Source organism: Pteronotus mesoamericanus, unplaced genomic scaffold (assembly GCF_021234165.1).
Source record: "Pteronotus mesoamericanus isolate MK-2021 breed Mesoamerican mustached bat unplaced genomic scaffold, CSHL_Meso_final scaffold_174, whole genome shotgun sequence".
Lineage (NCBI taxonomy): Eukaryota > Metazoa > Chordata > Mammalia > Chiroptera > Mormoopidae > Pteronotus > Pteronotus mesoamericanus.
In genome coordinates, this window is record NW_026555309.1 from 13,007,054 (window position 1) to 13,026,322 (window position 19,269).

The 19,269-nt window shown below is 36.4% G+C and overlaps 1 protein-coding gene across 3 annotated transcripts in view; it reads right to left on the reverse strand.

Moving 5' to 3' along the window:
- RUNX1T1 (RUNX1 partner transcriptional co-repressor 1) overlaps positions 1-19,269 on the reverse strand; it is a 142,889-nt gene that overhangs the window by 93,113 nt on the left and 30,507 nt on the right. The window contains exon 1 of one of the 3 annotated variants that reach the window (XM_054590253.1): positions 10,903-11,114. The exons of the other annotated variants lie outside the window; for them this stretch is intronic. Within the exon in view, the coding sequence (XP_054446228.1) occupies positions 10,903-10,909 (7 nt within the window). The 5' untranslated portion in view covers positions 10,910-11,114. Of the gene's footprint in view, positions 1-10,902; positions 11,115-19,269 lie in introns of those variants that run through there. 3 annotated transcript variants of the gene reach the window in all.

Genomic DNA, 19,269 nt, shown 5'->3' on the forward strand with positions numbered 1-19,269 from the left:
CATTGTATTTATCCCCACCTGAAATTATCTTATAGCTATATCTGTTTCTTGTTTGTCTCCTATCTAGAATGTTAATGCCCTGAAAGGAGGGACTCCCCAGTCTTGCTCACCACTGATTCTTCAACACTTACAACAGTGTCATACCCACAGTGTGAGCTCAATAAATAAATATTTGTTAAATGGATGACTGAACTTCAGATGCCATGGAGATCCATATATAATTAGATTCAGTCCTGACTCTTAAAAAGTAGTCAATCTGGAAAAGGACAAGCACACAAATAATTTCACAAGACAAAACATTTTAAGAGTATATGTGAAATAATAAAGTATTATGGGAGCTTCAAAAATACAATTTTTTTTTAAATCATATAACAACACGATATTTAAAACTACTTACAATTTCATCAAGAAAAAAAGGCAGACAGGAAATAAATTAATGGGGGAATAGGAAAAGAAACACGTACACACAAACACACACTCCCCCTCATGTTATTCCTCAGATCGGAAATGCTCAGTTCAGTCCAGGCTTGGAAGATATAAACATCATTGAAATTCAAAAGCGGTTCTGAAAGAGAGGATGCCTCAATTGGTATGCAAGGGATGCTTCCTCCCCCTGAATACATTATGAACTTGCAGCATGCTAATATGCCACGCAATCATAAGCACCAGATGGGGCAGTAGGCAGTACATGTCCCATCAAACCTCAAGAAGATGTATTAATGTTCATGCTCTTTTAAAAAAAAAAAAAAAAAAAAAAACCTTTGCCTGTGTCCCTAGACTTCCACATTTCTTAGCATTCAGTTACTTTCTCTCAAAGCACAGTCCTCCAGGGCTCCAGGGCTGCTCCTCTTCACCAGATGGTGCCAGGAATCATTTCAATCTATTTTATCACAGGAGGCAAAGGCCACAAAGCGTGTCAGACTACGCTTACCAAAGGCACATCAAGCACAAAAGAGAACAACAGAAGATACAGGAGACATAAGAAATAAATCTTCGCCAGGCACTAGTAATGAACCTTTTTTTTTTAATTATGCCAAACCCTGATTTATATTCAACACAGAGAAAAATAAAAAGAATACTTTTATATATCCAAACCCAATATTGTAAAATTGATGTCTACCCAAATATTTTCTAAATACGCTCAGCTAAACTCACAAAATTATGAATAATTGCAAGGTGGCCTCAAAGTGACCCAAGGGCATAATAAATCACACCTGAGTGCACTGAAACAGACTCGCCTATTTAAAGTAACTATTTTAACAAACTAACATCCCAGAATTCATGTTAAAATGCATCCTCTCTTAACTGTCTCTGTCAATTTAGTCATCAGAAACCAAGGCTCAAAACAAATACATTATTTGCAATTTCTTAAGTATTACTTTTTCAAGTACATCACTTAAAATAAATAAAGTGCCTTGATTCCCATTCATCTATGACCTACCCTGATTTATTTATCAATAACAACAACAAAAACAATGCTTAAACTTGATTCTTAAACTTGAGTATGCTTCAGAATTCCCTGAAAGCAAATTCAAACAGATTGCTTAGGCCTACCCCCAGTTTCAATAGGTTTGGGGTGGGGCAGGGAATCTGCATTTCCAATAAATTCTCAGGTGATATTGATGCTGTTTGCTGGTCCATGGACCCCACTATGAGAATCCCTTACTGGTATCATTCTGTACCACGTTTCCAAAGTGCTCCACTGACCCTTGGAAAGTCTGTATTCTGTGCAGAACATCAGTAATAGCCTTGTAAAAACAACCACTCCCACCTGATAAACTGACCACCTATAAATTTCTAGGCACATATTAAGAAAAATACCAACAAAACTTTGTCAAATAAGTCAGACTGTTCTTTTTATTTGTACATATTTTTATTTTTCAGTTACAGTTGAGAAATAATTACCATTTACATTCAGTATTAGTCTGTATTAGTTTCAAGATATACTATGAAACAATATTCTCTAAAACATAGAGAATCATTGAAAAGATTCAATTTCAATGTTGAAAGAAAATAGAAGAGGGCAAAATATTTAAAGAAAGCTGCATGAATATAGCATTAAGTGTTTTTCAATAAAATATATATCATGCACTAAATAAATTATCTTAGCAACCTCTCTGGAGTCTTTTTAGAGGGTAAATTTTATCATCCTACCAGGTTGCTAGTCATCTACGATTACTGGTTGCTGAATTTACTGTGTAACTGAAAAGATACAAATATTTCATAAATATGTGCCTCTTGCTACAAACTTACTCAATATGTCTGCTGGACGACTGAAACCTCACACCCATCCTCCTAGACTATGTGCACAGTGCTCAGGTAAGGAAGCTGCTAATTTCCCAAAATATTCATTACCTACAACTGTCAGAAGCCCTTGACTTTGCTTCTGATTTTAGTAATTACACCAGAAAGAGTTTCTGAAAGTGTTAAATGTTGTATTATACTTTTAATAAATATGATCATGATAACTATCAAATTTATAATACATGCAATTTTAATTATTATGCAGCAAAGTGCCAATAAAGTTTTAAGGCCAAAACTAAATTTATTATTTTTCCTTAACTCTAAAAGAAATTGTCTGATTCTTAAATATCATTTAACAAAATTTTATAAGATTCAGTTGTTAATTTTTCCCCTCATAATTAACATGCTTTGTGTATTGTTTCTTTCCTTTAAAATCTCTGTGAATCCCAGGCCACCTTTCATCCACTCACCTAGTCATTAAGCAAATATCTGCTGATTGTATACTATATTCCAAACTCACAGGTAGCCCAGAATGAAATGATTAGAAATAGGAAATCAAGATCTTAATGCAAATGGTAGCTTTATCGAAAAGAATTGATGATGCTTAAAATATCTATTTTAAACAAAGAAGAGTCTATATCTTGGGATCCATAAAAGACTAGACAGAATTCAGCTCTCTAGCAACATCCCCTATCAAGAGACATGAAAATCAGCAAAGGGACAAAAGCCTCTGAGTCACCTAGACTGATGTCACAAATTAAAAGTGCCACTTATTAACATCAGAAAAAAACCAAGATGGGCTTTTCAGCCTCTCACTTAAGCATGTGCTTTATTATTTTACTCACCAATCTGGTTTCCAAATTAGCAAATTACTAAATGGGTAAAATGATGGGCACATTCATAGAAAAGGAACGGGCAGATAACAGAAAGATAAAAAACCCTATCATGTGTGAAAAAAACTCAGAAAACCCCATCAAATGTAGAAGAAACTTACCAAAAACAACTAGCCTACAGCCCTGTTGCGTGGTTCAAACACTGTCCCCTATTTAAGTCCAGAGAGCATCCCTGTCTGCCTTTAATAATTGCCGCTCTCATGTAAACTCTGCTTTTTAGGAGCACACAGCAGGTTTGCAATCATTATTACCACCGCCATGTAAAGTAAAAGTCAGCTAGGCAGAATAATTGTATCTAAGACAAAGAAAGTAAAGCTCAGGCAGACAGTAAAATGACTTGATCCTTGTCAGACCACTAAGGGGATGAACCTTGATTCACACCCAGGAATTGACATTCTCAATGTTCTGTACTTTTTGATAGATGGCCTCAAAAAACTCAATATATTAATTGTTTACAATATAATTCCTAGTCAAAAAGCAAAGGATAAAACATGCTCAACACAAACCGATTGAAAATATAGCTAAGACCATGGCCATCCAAAATGATTGATCAGTAAGTACAAAAATTTTAAAGAAGTAAACAGAAGCAACTTTGTGGCTTAAAAAGATAATCTTCTACTCTCTGGAATACACTACAAAATGGTTCAATCTTCCTAAAGGTTTTGATAAAAGGTGTATTAACATCATGCTAATATGTTAAAAAAAAAATCCCAGAATACGTAAGTAAAATGTAGATAAAGATGAAAAACAAATAGGAAATAGTTAAAAAACAGGTAACTCTTTCTTTCAACAAAATTCTTTAGAAAAGCTTCTAAATGTGTAAAATAGAAAAAGTTTTGAAAGCCAAATCACATCTACAGTTACTAAATTTATTTTTTGGTAGGGGCGTGGGGGTCGGGAAGGATGGCTATGCCACATTCTGAGAATGCCCAGGTGACTAAGAAGTTAGGTTTTGCCTCTGATTTCTGTTGCTCTATATTTTATAAACCAATGACTAAGAATAAAGTATAGAAAAAAATAAGTGCTTTCAAGGGACAAAAAAATGTTCATTTTTATTTCTTTAATATTTTCCTGTCTCTAGACTATACAAATACAAGTAAGGCTAAAGCAGAAAGAAAGAAGAAAATAAACGTTAACAGGCCTTTCAAACGAAGTGTTCCCTTAGTGCCTAGTATATAGTTCCGATTTAACCACAATAAAGAGGAAACAAGGCCTGTCTCAGAGGGAAGGTGTCAGAATCAAGGCCTTTCTTCATCCCAGTCATATCCTTGTCAGGACACTTATTAAGTGTCTCAAATGCAAAAATATATAAGTTGTTACCACAAGACCCTCAACATTTATTATGTATTTACTTCCCAATAACCCAAGAAGCATTAAAGCAAACAAGTCCTGTGGAAGGCAATGAAGTTAAATCACACAGAGTTCAAACGTAAAGTAATGATATGATCAGAAGCACAGTAACTGTCTTTCTCAAAGTTCCAAATAACTTAGCACCCTATTAAAATCATCCCAGGTTATTAAGAATGCTGTTTTATCAAACTCTTTAAGACTCTTGTTAAAGCCATAAACACATGATAAAGACACCCTCTAATATCCCTTCTTTTTAAAGAGCATTTCTGCCTATCTAATTTTATAGCTGTTAAGGCCAAACTCTTTATAGCATCATGTTCTCATCTGTACTTTCAAAATTATTGTCTTGTATGAGCATCACACACGGTATAATGTTAACAAACCACACAGAATTAAACGAATCCCTCTAATAAAGTGAGCTTTTTTACAGAGTACACTTACCACTTAGCCTTTAAAAGGGAAGTGTGAAAAACAGAAGTGAAATCTTTTACAGAAAGCATTCTGCAATTTTAAAAATCAATTGCATTTTTTTGGATGGGGAGGGCCATGGTGAAAAAAGACACCTGCCTTCCTACAGCATAGCATATTCACCTTCTGGAAACACTGTGTACGCACACATAGAACCTCCTGGAACCAAACCATGGGTACCTAGCACTCTTGCAACCAAAAGATCTTTTTTTTTTTTTTAACCACACAATGTTTAACAATTTTGTCTGCCAATGTGTTGAATATATCATTTGCTTTCCAATTTTCTACTAATCCAAAACATAGAAAATCATCCATCTGAGCTTCTCATCAACAAAAGATAGCCAGGATTACTGCATTCCAAAGGCCTAGAAAGGCAATGTTTTAGTTAACCTGCACAGCTCTGTCAGGAGGAAATTTATGATTTCTATTAGGCTTTTCAAAAAAAATGACATTAGCCCCTGATGCCTATTATTCCCATTTGCACTCTTTCAAGAGAATTAGGAATATCCAGAGAAATAACCGCCATCCTAAACTGTTTGATCCTAGGTCATTTTCGATGATTAAGGCTAATGCTTTTGCATTTTAATTTTTCAGCAAAGAGGACTCTACTTTCTATTTTACTGTACTTCAAATTAAAATACTCTTTTTTAAATGTTTCTATCTATCTAGCTTCCACTGCAAAATATCCTCTCATCAATCCACAACACACTCACGCCTCCTCAGAAAGGAAAAAAACAAAAAACAAAAAAACAAAAAAAGGAATCCAAAATCAATGAACCAGAGAATCCTATTTCTGTCATTTAACTAAATATATGTCTTTGGTCAAAATGCTTAACTTATCTGATCTTCAGGTTTCAAACAGATCACATGGACACAGAAACCATTTGCAGACCTGTAGTGACAATTAGAAAGTATATAAGGTGCCTACCCTAGGGTCTGGCATATATGGGCTTTCAATAAAAGGCTGCTCTTGCTATACTATCAGAGATTTATTCTCTTCAGAAATGACAGGTATATATTCCCTTTGAGATTAAGAGGATCTCCTGGTTCCTTTGATTGGAACTCTATGCGTTGAAAAACATAATTAAGCTAGACATTCTCAGAAAGTACATTTACATTAATATTAATTAATGCGAACAGCTGTTGGAGAAAGCCAGCCAGATAAACCTGCTTCTTGGTCAGGTGTAAAATCCTATTGTACTCAAGTTATGAGTCATTTCAGTTAATGACTTATTTCACCAAAGAGCTGTACTATACACATTGCTTTCAAGAAATACTATACCCACTGTCACACAAATTAAAATTTAATAAACAAAATGAATGTCCTGTCCTCAGTACAAAAACAACAAACTAAAAAACGCTACGTTACATTAATGGAGGGCCCATTTGGAGCAAGCAGGAGACAGGCACGGCTTCGAGTGAGCATCCGACTGGCCCATCGTCCAGCCTTTCCCCTCTGCCCCTGATTCCCTGTCCAGTTAGGCACTGCCTCACCCTCGGTTCCTTTACCTGTCTCCAGGCTCACACGCATTTTAACCCCTGTATTAATTACTGTTTACTTCTCTGCCTGAAGCACCAGAACTCAAAACTCCTGGAGGGCCTTTCACAGTTTTCTTGTACCTGGTACATTCCAGCAACCTACAAATGTCTACTTTGGCGCCTGAACTTCGTGTTATAGTAACCTTTCAGTTGTCATATCTTACATTATTCGATCTGCTTAACACTCTGGTAATTAACCACACTGAGGCTTTCTAATTTCCAAACAACTATACATTTTTTAATTCTTTTTTATTGTTCTTCTATTACAGTTGTCCCAATGTGATGGCATACCTTTGCTACAGGCCTAGTGATTACTGTTACAGAATTTTCTCCTACATAGCTCTGCAGTCCTGGAGGAGGAGGTGAGAAAGCATATGGTAAAAGCAATCCAGGGCTGAATATAAAAGACAGCAAAGTAAGAATGGCACTAATATGCTAATGTGACTTTATGTGCATATGAGATTTAGAAGAAGCCTGGTATGGAGGGTGAACTGAGAGAAACTTCTCACTTTAATAAACCACCTGAGCAAGTTGCTTAACCAGTTTCAACACCTATCTGTAAGTTGAAGGGACTTGCAAGATAAACCTTCCAGCTCTAAAACCTATCTGGTTCCTCTGATGATTCAGAAGGCTGTTCAAGATATTAGAATTACAGCATCTTCTTTGCAAACATTGAATGTCACTGGTGATGAGATGATTAATATACCTTTCTGCACCATATAATGCCCATTAAGTGAATGTTTACTCTAAGAAATAAAAATAAACTAGTTGCCTTATGAAAACTTCACAAATTATCACCGTCCCCAAAAGATTAAACACTTTTTCAATAGATCATGAACTATACACAGGAAGATACCTTGTGAAAGTTTCCAAGTATTATTTAAAATATAGAACTAAAAGGTCAAGTACTCTGAAATATTACCAGGAAATAATTTTAAAAGAAACAAGGAAAGGATGCCAGAGTTTGGAGAAAAGCTGGAAAATCTAAATTTCTGCTGCAAAGAAGTAATATCCATATAAACTACATTTATAATTGGATATTTGCAGCTCATACAGTTTTCTTTTAATAGCTGGCAGGAGGCTTGTTTGAAGAATTAGCCTAACACAATGGCAAACCAACTTGCAGGGTAAAACAGAGTGACAGTGAATGGACTATTGTGTTTTTTGTTCTTGTATGAGAGCATTTAGATGCATCGATTTAAAAAAAAAATAACCAGGTGCATTATCCAAATGTTCAGTTACTAGGGACACTAACAGTTGTCTGTCCATGGCAATTTCATTGCTGTTTTTTACACAAATCATCGCTTGCAAGCACTGATGTTAAAAACAGAAAAACAGTCTAGTACACAGTGGCTATAAATGCCAAATCAATTTTCAGCAGATAATAAAGTCCATGTTTTACAATCAGCAATGCACTGTTTTACTACCCAAAAATGTAAGCTAATAATATATAACTCTACTAAATGGAAAATGCAGATATGCTGTTAAAAAACAGGCCGGCTGTGAGAGGATGGATCATTTCTGCAGGGACTTTCTTAAAGCTCTGTGTAAGTGTTTTGAAAATATCACATGATGTGGCCATGTGTTAAAAATTACAGCCAGTTAAGTTCTCTGCTAAGAAAAATATGTGGGCAATTTATGAAATGCACTCCAGAATGGAGATGTCTTAAGTAAAACCAGATTTTGAAAACAAACTTTTTTTTTTTTTTTTGAAACTTGAACTTAAAAAAAAGTTCCATGCACATCTGGAGAGCAGGACCATTGAGAAAGGGTGGTCTGACCTAATATTAGCCATCTTCTGAAAGAACAGCACTATTTCTGGGCTACATGGACTATGCTCACTTATTGTCCTTTTAAGGAAACAGTCCGGAAAGCATTTTGTAGGTCAACATATGTTCTTTGATAATATTATATAAAGATTGATAAAAATATAAATGTTTCAGAAAGCTTGGAGTCATCTCCTCCTGAAACAATATAATGTCCAAGGTCTCCCAACCTTGTCATAGGAAAACATTTTCCTTTTCTCAAACACAAGGATCTAGTTGTCACAAAGTGACAGGCAATGAAATGATATTTCCTTATACTGAATTAAATCATAAAAATAGTTTAATTTAGTTCTTTAAAGCATGCATGGCCTCCTTTGGCTTTTCATAGTTCATTTTTGTAACAGTAGGTATCAACAGCTAAAGCATGTGTTTTGTAACTGAAATAATTCTAGAAACCCCTAAACGAAAGACTTTTGTACCCACCTTTCCCCACAGACTGGTATGTCTTTGAACAAATTCATTCTGTGCATATCTGTTTCCAGGGAGCCCCATTTTTATGAAAAAGGTCCAACACCTGAGAATTGTTAATTCAGGTTTGGTACAACCAGGAACCAGTTTTGACACTTGACCTAATAATAATAAAAAAAAATGAATGGTGTTATATAAATATGTAGTCAAATTTTAAAAAAGTGACAATAGCAGATTACCTGAAATACATCCTTTACTCTTATACACATAATGTTATTTTAAAATATAAAATATGCCCCAGATGGTTGAAATTGTCTGTTAACATAAGTACGTATGTATGGACTAAAATATGCTAAAAACATATTAAGAGGTAGTCCATTCAATAGTAGAGTTTAAAAAGTGCAGATGGGTGTCAAAAATAGCCAAGTGTCAGATCTGCTCAAGTATCTCCATTCTGGCACATGCTCATAGTCACAGCTGTTAATATATTCTCTGCATCCAAGTAAAAGGTTTTCTAACACAGTTGATGAGAGGGAAAGAGAGGGGGAGAGAGAGAAAGAAACACTGCCCACACCTCAGGCTACTGTTTCAGAACCAGTCAGATATTAACAACTCAACAGTAAAACAAAACTTATCAATGATTCTAAAACTCTAAATACAGTTCAATGCATTTTAAATAAAGATGCTTTAAAGATTACTTTAAAACCATGTAATTAGGGGTAATAAGTGTCCTACCTAATCCCTTTCTCCTATTATCAATCACAAAGGTCTTTGGTTTATTCTGGATTTTGTTCTAGCAAAACAAAATACAGATTCTTCAAAATACTAATACATCAGATCATTTAACACACTTATTAAGAGCATAAAAACAAAGGAGATTCAAATTGTGATATAAAAATCAGGTGAAACTGCTACAATATTATGGTGAAATAAAAAAAAAAATACAAGCATTTTTTCACACCACATCACACACCCAATGCACATTACATTTTTAGGTGCACAGTGCATATAAATAAAGATGAGAGCTTCAGAAGTAAAATGTCCTCTTAAATACCTTGGTCATTGTATTTTTGTAAATTGATTTTACCCACATTTCATCTACATACATTCCTCATCTACTGAACTAATGAAAAACTGCAGTTCTCTCACAAACGCATTTCTGCACATACATTAATAATGATGAGAATTACAAGACACATACTAAAGGGGAAAACATTCTTCAAACAACTGGCAATACCTACACACAACTGTGGTTGCAGAAAACTGGCAGATAATGTTTCAAAACACCATCTGTGAGGTGTACAAACTCTGACCGAGCACAGCCTCTTCTGCCTCTCCTACCCAAATAATCTGCAGGATTCAACCAGCTGTAGGATCTCTATCTGCCCTGTCTTTTTTATCTAGAGGGAGACTGCTCAAAGTAGGGACAGGGTAACACAGACAGTTCTTGAGAAGAGCAGAAACAGCCCTTTCCCCATCAGGCTGCTTCTCCCGGGCTGCTTTCTCCATAAGCAGAGCCCTCCCTGGCAACAATCACAGACAGGAACACTCCAGGCTCCAAAGATAATATTTTTCAGAGGAAACTGACATACCCTAAATTTCCAGAACCACAACAGCTTCAGTAATTCGGCAGACTTTTTTATTTTTAATTAACAGATTACAATGATTTGCCTATGCCATCTAAGGACTGTGATCTAGGACAACACTGGAAATATGTGTCGTCCCAAATTTCTTTATTTTCTCTAAGATAAACAGCTTTTTAAAGAGACCTTATCCCAGGGTTCCGCCATAATCTGAAAACTCTCCACAGATGAAGTTTCCAGGATACAAGGTACAGATGACAGTCACAAAATCCAGAAGAGAAACAATACTTCTAACTTGAGCTAAATTCACTCAAGTAAATTGTGCTGGCAAACATACGTAGCTAGTTTCCCCTCAGCTTTTAAAACACACCTCCGAATTTTAAAAGGAAGGACTCCACACCCTACACCCCTGCATCGAGATCTTGGTGGCCCTCTTTACGCCACTTTCCACATATCACCTCTGTCATCCCCGGCCTCTGCCCACATATGGCAGTGCACGCCGTGGGGCAGGAGGTATTTTCCATGCCTAAGAAAAAGTAAGCTTTCTTCGTGTTGAAATCAGAGAGAGAAAGTAGAGCGGGGCTAACTCACCAGGCATCCTTGAATGCAGCGTCCACACAGAAAGTGACTGTCTCCTAAAAGCAGGCGCAAGCAGAGCTCATGCCTCCTGTTCTGGAATGAGTGCAGGCAGAGAGAGGAGGGCCATCAGAAGGGGCGGCATAGCCCGAGGCAGGGTGCTGGGCGCGTGCGCCTGCCAGGCAGAGACAGATGGAGAGCTGACACTCTGGGTTGCACTTGAAGCAGAAATGTGGATGATGACAGGAGCACATGTGGCCTTGAACCCAGCCCTGTCTCTTCAGGCAGAACAATGACAGGGATGTGTGTGCAAAGTATCGCAACCGTGGCCTCCCCTTACCCACTCTCTCTCTCTCTCTCAGAAGTTCCAGAGCACCAAAGAACAGAAAGTAAAAAGCAGAATGATAAGCTAAATGCTGAATAATTCATTCACCACCCCCCCATCCAGTTACAAGTTAACCCTTATTCTGCCAAGAGAATGAAAAGTAGACCTGGCCCCCTACCAGTGCTCACAATAAAAGGTTTCCCTTCATCTTCTCATTATTGTGAACAGTATTAAGAAAGAAAAAAAAACAATCATAGGCACAAACCTCAAAGCTTGTTTACTGAACTGAAAATCCAAAGCAGTATAAAAACATCTTTATAAGACTTTGTATATTGTGCCAGTTTCTCATACTGAACAAAGTATCGGAATCATTCCTTTTGTCAGCTTCTCAGTAGTGTGTGTAAAATAGAACACTATAAAAGCAGAAGCAGGCCACTTTTATTTTACTAGTGTGCTTTTAACCCCCTGTGATCCCTGTGCTGATACGCTCCAAACATTTTCATCTTCCTCTCCTCTATCTTGCATAGAGATCCCTGGGAGATGAAAACAAAATCTTCACTGTAAAAAGCCTTTTCAAAAGCTGAACAATCATGTCCTCCTGATTTTTGATTTTTTGCACACCCTTCAATGTTTATCCTTCCCATGAATAACACATACCCAGCCCGGTTCAATGGACTCTTCCCTATTAAGCTTTAATGGACACCATGATATATAAAACTACAAGCCTTTGTTATAGTGCTTTATCTAAAGCTGGCTATTTTCCTCTCAGCAGTCCCTCTTTAGTCCTTTGTAAAACATCCTTGCATCATAGGAGAAACATACGCCTGTCTGCCTTGCATGCCTTTTCTAAACACACAAAAATGCCAGGCAGAAGGAAAATGCTGTTCCCCTCTAAAACTCTTCCTCACTTCAACACTTGCAAATCTTCCCTAGGTCTGAATGTATTTGTTTTAACAACAGGGCAGGCACATGATGAGACAGATGCCTCAGGCTTTACCTTTCGATGTATGTTCAATCCACTATAAACACAAAAACAATTCTGCTCAGGAGTCTGACAAGCCTGCAAGTTCAAGGAATATGACAGACAGGATCATCCCCTTTAACTCTTGTTATCCCTTCACGGTCTTCCTCTGCCTATTCTACACTTTCTATATGCTGTGAGCCTTTGTCAGACCGATTCTTCCCCCTACTTTCTGCCTCAGAGGATTCATAAAAGCCCATCTGAAAACACAAGCAATGACTCTGACTTCTACCTACTCACCCTTCCTACACTGCTTTGCAAGAGTGCACACAACCTGTTTCAAAGCGCACCCACCCGCCCACACACACACCCTGCACAACCTAAAAATAAATCATCTCTAGTAAACAGCGTCAATCAATAAGAATTTCCACAGCCCCCAAATACTGAACCCCAGAAGTACCGCTTCATACAGGGAACCCCTCAAAAATCCATCATTGTCAGAGACAACTTATAAAAAGATCATAATTCATAATGATTACTCTGTTCTGTCACTAACAGTATACTGCACCCTATTTATGAGGCTAATCTTTTTGTTCATCTTAGTTAGATGTCACTTGTAATGAGGTTCTGTGTAATGGATTTCAGTATAGTTAAGCACCAAGCTCAAACATTCTTATGACAGAAAGCTTTATAGTAGGAATGAGAGTGATAATCAATTAAGTCCTGCAATAAGGACCTTTATGGAATCCAAAATCCTAAATCTGTATATTTACATTTTTACAGAGAGTATTTTTTAAAGCCACTCAATTTTTTAAAATATTTTACCTACATTAGAAAGAAAACATTTTCACAGTGGGAAACCCAACCTTTCATCAATATGCACAGTGAATCACTTCTGAAATAGAAAATCATATGACAAAAATGCATTACACTTTAAGAAAACTGGATGATATCCGGTTTTAAAACTAGGTCTTAATATCGGTACACTGCAAGTTGCTAAGCCATAGCTCAGAAAATTGAACTTCCATATGCCGTGTGATTATGTATCTTTTCTATGTGTAAAAAAGCTTTTTAAGCTGTTATCTGACTACAGTAATTGCCACTTTAAATTGATCCACGTCAACAAAACCCGGATCCCTGGGGATTCTCACCTAGAAGTCTGATTGCAGAAAGGGCCTAACTGAATGTGTGTGCATCTGAGACTAGTTCAGCGTTTTCTCCAGGAACCAGTTTCTTCCTCTTGTTCTCTAATCCATGGGGGCAAGCAAACCTGCAACCCTTTTGGCAGTTTTCCTTGCATGGAAACCTGGACACATAGTTCTATACAGTTACTTAGACAAAAATAACTTTCCCTTTAATAAAAAGAAAAAAAAAGGGCAGGAGCCAAGATCTCTAACATCCAAATTGTATAATAAAAATAGATAATCAATAACATGATGAATGCACTTATGTAGTGAATGGGGGGAAAGCGCGTATTGCAAAAGTTTTCTCCAGTACAAAACACTGTCTTGCATCACCATTAGAAAACATATTTTTTTAAATTAAATTTATTCAAAACAATCTCGAAGAATACATTGCTGACCAATTAAGTATACTTCCTCAGGACAGCCATGTCTTTTAATTAAGAACACAGAGCATTTTCAAGGTGATCTGTTAAAGCAAGTCACCTAAATAATCACTTTTCAAATCAGTAAATTTAGTCAACAGCTGAAGGCCAGGCTCCCCCAAAACTACATACACTGGTTTCTGACAATAATTTTACATCAGTCGAAAGGCATTATGGTATTGTATTGCTCCAAGGTGTTTTTCACTTGTTTCCAAGACAAACAAACCCTATCGTACAGATTTTGCTTTTGCTCAAAACCTGACTTACCAATAGGGTCTAGCAGTCTATTAAAATCGTCTGCAATTAACGAAAGCTCTCTACACCAGTGAAAGGAGAATTTGAGTTAAAGCTTTCCTACAGGTCTTCTCAACTTTCTTTCCTGCTTCTAGCAGGCTGTGACTTCACACAGTGGGTATTAAGTGAGTTAATTCAAAGAAGCTGAAACCTCATTGATCCTAATTGAAAGCAATACACCCAACCAAATACTTTCCTACCCCATCTGCTCTGGCCTGCCACCAGCTATTCAATACAAGAGAATTAATAGTTTCAGATATTCTAACTGACCCAATAAAGACACTCATTTAAGCAGGGCTGCATTAACAAAGTGAAAAAACAAGGGCAAAATAGGTTCAAATGGAGCATTTTACTCCTAGTTGCCTTTAACAAAGCTGAATAAGACTTATTCTGACTTTTTATGTGCAAGACTTGATAAACTGAATGAGAAGGCACTCAATGATCAGCCAACGAGCATTGATGAATGGTCATTAAGACCCCCCTGCTCTTAGAGGAGGCTCTTCCACAAAGTGGCACACCAGCTTGACAGGGCGGACTCCCTAATGTCCAGATTTCTCCACTTGCTTGTTCCACTTTCAATTTCAGACCACTGGCCACCAAATGAGGTTGACATATTGGAAAATAATGTTTTATGGGCGAGTGGTAAAAAATAAAATGGAGGCATTAGCTCTGCTTTCAAATTCAAATCTGCTAGTTTTGTCAGACCCCAAAGGTTTTGATTTTCCACCCAGCTGGAAGCTATTAGTGTTTTCTAAAGGCAACCCACTGACAGGGCAAACCTACCTAACTTGTGAGCTGTTGGGCTATGGGAGATGGACCTCTCTTTTAGATGATTTCCTAACTTCTCATCACTGTGACAGTCAATTAAATGGATACAACACCTAATAAAAATGTACATTAATTTGTTTCTGCCACTGAAAGACATCTGAAACTGTATTAAAGGCCATAATAGATTGTCTCCTGACAAAGATAAATCCAACTGTATTGTGCCACCAGAAAAACAAATGGTTCAAGTTGTAGTTAGGCTACAACGTAAGATACAGCCAACCACACAGAAACCAGAGGCAAAGAAGAAAAAAATTAAGTTAAAAAGTTCACTGAAATATTTCATACAGGTAAGAGGATCATCTGTCATTTAAACTCCTTTCTATAAATGACTATTGTAAACAACTAGACACATTCACAGTTTCCTTCAAATACCTCGTTTGGGGGAGATGATTGGCAAGTATTTGCGCCTCCTCAACTTTAAAGCCGCCCACGGAAGAGCTCACAAGAATTGTGCTTAAATGACAAGTCAAGAACAGGGACCGGATTGCCATTTTAAAAATCTGAAGGATGTATAAACATCAATGGGTCCAACAGTTATTTAGGGCTGTCCAAAAGGGCCTAAGTGCCAGCAATAAGATGAATATAGTAAAAGAAAGCATGCTGGACAGAGGAACCAGACACCACAGGAGAAAAGCTTCACTGCCTGGATCATCTGCAACCTAACAACAAAAGTACCATGTAACACTGTGTCCCATGGAGAGCATACTGGACAGTGTGTCAAGAAATCCTAATCTCTAGGGCATGAGGCAGGTCCAGAGCTAGAAGTCACAACCCCTTCCTTCACCTACGACATGTCAAACTCATTGACTTAGGTCACTTTGATTTTCCTATCTTCATCAGTTCAAGTGTATTAATAATGTGTTCTGAACTGTAATTTGAAGGTACTAATCATAACATTTTTAAATATTCATGATTTCCTCAATTGAAAACCCTCTATATTTTCTCTCTAAACCCTCTATAAAGTCTCTATATTTTTTTCCATCTTCAATGTGTACAGAATAAAGTTTTATCAATAATTTTTCAAGCAATATACTTGATTATTAAGTCAGATTAAAGTATACTTTTCTCTACCTCATAACATAGAAAAAATTATTTCTTCTATTTTGAATGAAAAGATGTTTCCTAGTACATTTAAGTATATAGCATTCACTTGTGTGTATTTGTGCAAAATAAAATGTTTAAAATATCACATGATAAAAATTACATCTATATTTAAATTATTATGAATTGTTTCCAACTGTACTAATGCCTTTAAAATATCCCAGTGTATTGCAGTTATTTTCCACAACCTTTTGATTTTCAATATCTAATATTCAAAAAAATTCTGAAATGTTATAATAGATTTAAAATTTGCATTGTCTGAATATTGTATTATTTAAATGCAAACTTCAAACTTACTAATATTAGAGATTACTTCATAGGCACCAGGAAGGGGTTAAATGTTTTAAACTATTTTGAAGTGTGACACTTCCTTAGTAATCTTCAAGGCTGAACACTAGCTATATTAACTCCATCTCTTCAAATAAAAGAATTCTTCCCTAAAAACAATCTTAAGTATACACTTGCATGTAAATCTGCAAATAAGTTGTCATTTAGTAGTTTCCTCATATTTTTTATAACCCTAAAAATCACTCAGATAATAGAGAAGACACCTTAACTACCCATCCCTTATCCATTTGACAAGGACTGTAACACTAAATGGAAAATCTTTGTTTCTAATGTCACCACCTCCCCATCCTAACTAATGGCGAGTCAGTTTTGTTAAAAAGCAAGGGTGATGGCGTTTGCTCCAATGAACTTTCCCTCCTCTCAGCACCAGAGACAAAACCTGCATCTCTGCCCTGTGCAGGCAGCCATCTGGACAGCTTTCCCTTGAAGCCCAGCCCACACCACACTGCAGGCAGAATGGGAGGGGCTCAAGAGCTCTGTGGGGCTATTCATGACATACCAATTTCACATTTTCTGCTTGTAGGCTTGCAACAATAAACGCTAATGAGGACTATGAATGACAATTTTAAAGACAATAAAAAGGTCTCCAAATCCCTTGCATATGAAGACACTGTTTTCAAAACTTCACCTTCTGTTACAGAGCTGTTAGTCTAAAGGAGAAAAAAAAAAAAATAACCTATGGAAGACAATAAGATGATCAAAGTACAACTGAATCCTTAAGATTTCCAAAGAATGCAATCTGTGTAAGCCCACGGAACAAGAGATCTCATCATCCCTATAAACAGCCCTGTGAATGCATGAGGTACCTTTAATCTCTGCCTACACAGACACAGAACTTAATAAAACCAGTTCCTGAGAAACCCTATTTTTTTTTTTTTTTTTTGGAGCCTGGAAATTACAAGAGGTACAGTTGCCCCAAAATAATTAAAATAACAACCATCACACTTTGTCATAGTATCTAACATTCCACAAATCTTTAAATAAATGTAAATGCAAAATAGTCCTCTTCTGATAACATCTATTATTAAAAATAATGCAACAGTTCTGGGCAGTGAAATTATAAATGATGTTTATTTCCTTTTTTAATTTTTGTCTGTTTTTCAAATCTTTCATTTTTCTCTATTTTCCAAATGAGCATGTGTTAACATTTTAAACCAGAAAAACTAATATATATTAATGTCAATGCATTGAGAAAACTAAACAAAGGCATATAAATGTTTTGACCTTGATAGAAATTAAACTATTTTACACAGCAACAAAAACAAAACAAAGGCTATATCTTCCTATAAATTGTGTAAAGGGTATCCTTTTCATTAACATGAATTAAAACACTTTCAACAAAATCCACCAGGTGGAGCAAATACACAGCAATAAAATAAAAATCCCAGAATTTTTTCACCATATTCTTTTTTCATAGGACTTTTATCTCTAACAAACTCTCCACTTCTATCTCTCCACATGGCAAATTAGGAATATCTATGCACACATACTAATTTGCCAACTTTATAAACAAATTCAAACTTACTCAGAATGATTTTTAGCTACCATGAATTAATTCCATTATAATTTTTCATTCCAAAATGAATGCTTTATTTGTTCAAATAATACCCAGTACAATACATTTGCTTTCATAACAATGCAAATGTTTTAATTAATGTCTCACTCTAACCCTACTGGGTTTCATCACGCATGCCCCATCCTCCCTACCCAGCCACACCAGGCAGAACAATGCAATGTTGTATATTCTGAAATGCACCAAACAGTTGTTAAAATCTGTAAATCTCAACTCAATCCTGTTAGTCTGTACGAAAACTTCAATCCTCACTCTGACTACTTATTAAAATTATTCTTAATTGTAAGATACCAAAATCTTAAATTTTTGGAATGCTGTGACACTTTTATCTAACAAAATGTCCTGTTTTCATTACTGCTGGTAAATTGCCACAAGTCCAACAGTTCCTAAAAGAATTTTTTTCCTTCTCTTTTCCAGAGTAACTCCCTCCCTCCCACTCTCTTCTCCCATACATCTGATTTTTCCTTGCCATTTCACTCCATATTTAGCACACTCAGCACAAGGCATCAAACCCCACATTCTTGTCCATATTCTTTAATTCCCGATGCCACCTGCAAGCCATAACTCTCTCCATTCACTTTTCAAGTCCTCCAAGTTTTTCTCACATTATACACTCTCTGCTGCCAAGTCTTAATGCTACGAATGACGCTAATGTTACTTGCATTTAAGAAAGCTCCAGTTAGAGAGAACCAGAGAAACGCTGGAGCTTAAAATAGGGAAACCCAGGGTCTGTCAGTGGAGGACACCAGTTAAGGACGTTGAGATATATTTATATGTTTTCTTTTTTCATATTTATACTGACATTGGAAAGAGAAAAATAATGAAAGAAATGAAACAGGCTGATACACAAATAAACATGCACATGCCTGAGGATACACATAACACTTATGGCAGAGCTACTTCTGCCACTGCATAATAGATCACGGTGATGCCAGCTTCATCACAAGACACACCAGGCTAATCCAATTATTTAAGTGTTTATATACTTTTCACTGGAGTGATATACAAATACAGGAAATATTGCTATTACCTTCATAAATATAATACAGAAAGAAGGTTTTAGAATACGTCCTACCAAATTCTTCCCTGCAAAGTCCAGTTCCTTTATTCAATGCCCTAAATAAATAAATAAATAAATAAATAAATAAATAAATGGAATCAATCCCCTGGAACTGTGCTCATGCACAAGCAAAGGTACATGCTGCTCTCTTTACATGCCCATAACTCCTAGTAACGTTAATGGGATGCAGATCCGTGCATCTAAAGGGTAAATGCCCTTAAACTGCATGACAGAATCCTAATGAAGGAGGTGGAAACACCAAATCATGGCATCACGCTTTCCCCTC